At 32.9% G+C, this 1,238-nt stretch overlaps 1 protein-coding gene across 1 annotated transcript; it reads left to right on the top strand.

The window, feature by feature from the left end:
• Positions 1-82: 82 nt before the first annotated feature.
• On the top strand, positions 83-1,015 carry LOC111404949 (carboxyl-terminal-processing peptidase 3, chloroplastic-like). Its single transcript, XM_023033672.1, has 3 exons — positions 83-252; positions 405-491; positions 849-1,015. The coding sequence occupies exons 1-3, from the start codon at positions 148-150 to the stop codon at positions 942-944; spliced, it is 288 nt and encodes a 95-aa protein (XP_022889440.1). The 5' UTR covers positions 83-147; the 3' UTR covers positions 945-1,015.
• The last annotated feature ends 223 nt before the right edge of the window (positions 1,016-1,238 follow it).

Here is a 1,238-nt window from a genome sequence, read left to right as displayed (position 1 = left end):
AAAAAAAAAAAAAAAAAAAATATATATATATATATATATATATATATATATATAGATACTTCTGACAAAATAAATTTTCCGATATCCCCAGAGAACTATGATTTTATTAATAAATTCACAGATTGGGACTTGAAACTGCAACAAACAATGGTGGAAATGTTTCCCCTTAGATCAGAGGATGCTGCTTATAGCAAGGTCAAGGGAATGCTTTCAACTCTTGGAGACCCTTTTACACGAATTATAAGTCCCAAGGTTCCACTTTTTTATGTTGATTTATTGCTATTTGATGCTTTGTGAATTTTATCTTTTTAGCTAATATCGGGTGAACTTCATTTTGCTTTGAGTTAAAATTCATTCTTTTAATGACTCAGTGACATCTAATTACCAGTGATTGTTATGTGCAGGAATATCAAAGTTTTAGAATAGGAAGTGATGGAAATTTGCAAGGAGTTGGTCTCTTCATCAATGTTGAGCCAAGGACTGGACACCTGGTTTGTAAACAAATACATATGCTAGGTTTTTCAATTCTAAAACAGTTTCTGTGATTCATGTACTTTGTACTGAATTTAATTTCTAAAAAGCAGGCGATTATAAATCTAGTTATGAACTCATCTATGTCTGATACTTGTAGCTATCCATATAATTCTCTCGGTCATCTTCTTGACTTATTTTTGCTTTTGATTATTTGGAACATAAATTCTATTTATTTTATGTAAATTTATGAGGGAAGCAGTTACTTTTGGTAAGCGAGAAGGGAAAGATGAGGGAATAAGTCGGCCACAAATCTTCCATCATACAATCCATGCATTTTCAAGCCAGCACTAAGCTTTGTGTTTATTTCATTTCAGGTTGTCTTGTCATGCATACAGAATAGCCCTGCCGCACGTGCTGGTATACATGAAGGAGACGAATTAATTGAAATAAATGGTACCAACATTAACTGAACTTGATTGTCAAATACTTGGAGAAAAAAATATCAATTACCAGTATTCAAAATACTAAGAAGCCAATATTTTGCCCANACATATAAAAGAAAATCGACCATTTCTAGATACGGATGGCATTTGAAATGTCAAAACCGAAAATTGCGGTTAACGAACCGAATAGGGAGAAAAATCGAACTAACGGGATAGGTATGGTATGTACGCTGTCGTGCCCGCCCCGAACTGATTACCTGTTCAAAAAAATTTAATTAAGCAATTGGGCTTTCAATTATTCTTTCTATAATTCTATCAAGT

The sequence above is a fragment of the Olea europaea genome, chromosome 11 (genome assembly GCF_002742605.1).
Source record: "Olea europaea var. sylvestris chromosome 11, O_europaea_v1, whole genome shotgun sequence".
Taxonomy (NCBI): Eukaryota; Viridiplantae; Streptophyta; class Magnoliopsida; order Lamiales; family Oleaceae; genus Olea; species Olea europaea.
Note: the sequence above shows the minus strand (reverse complement) of the source record. Positions and strands in the feature narration are given on the sequence as shown.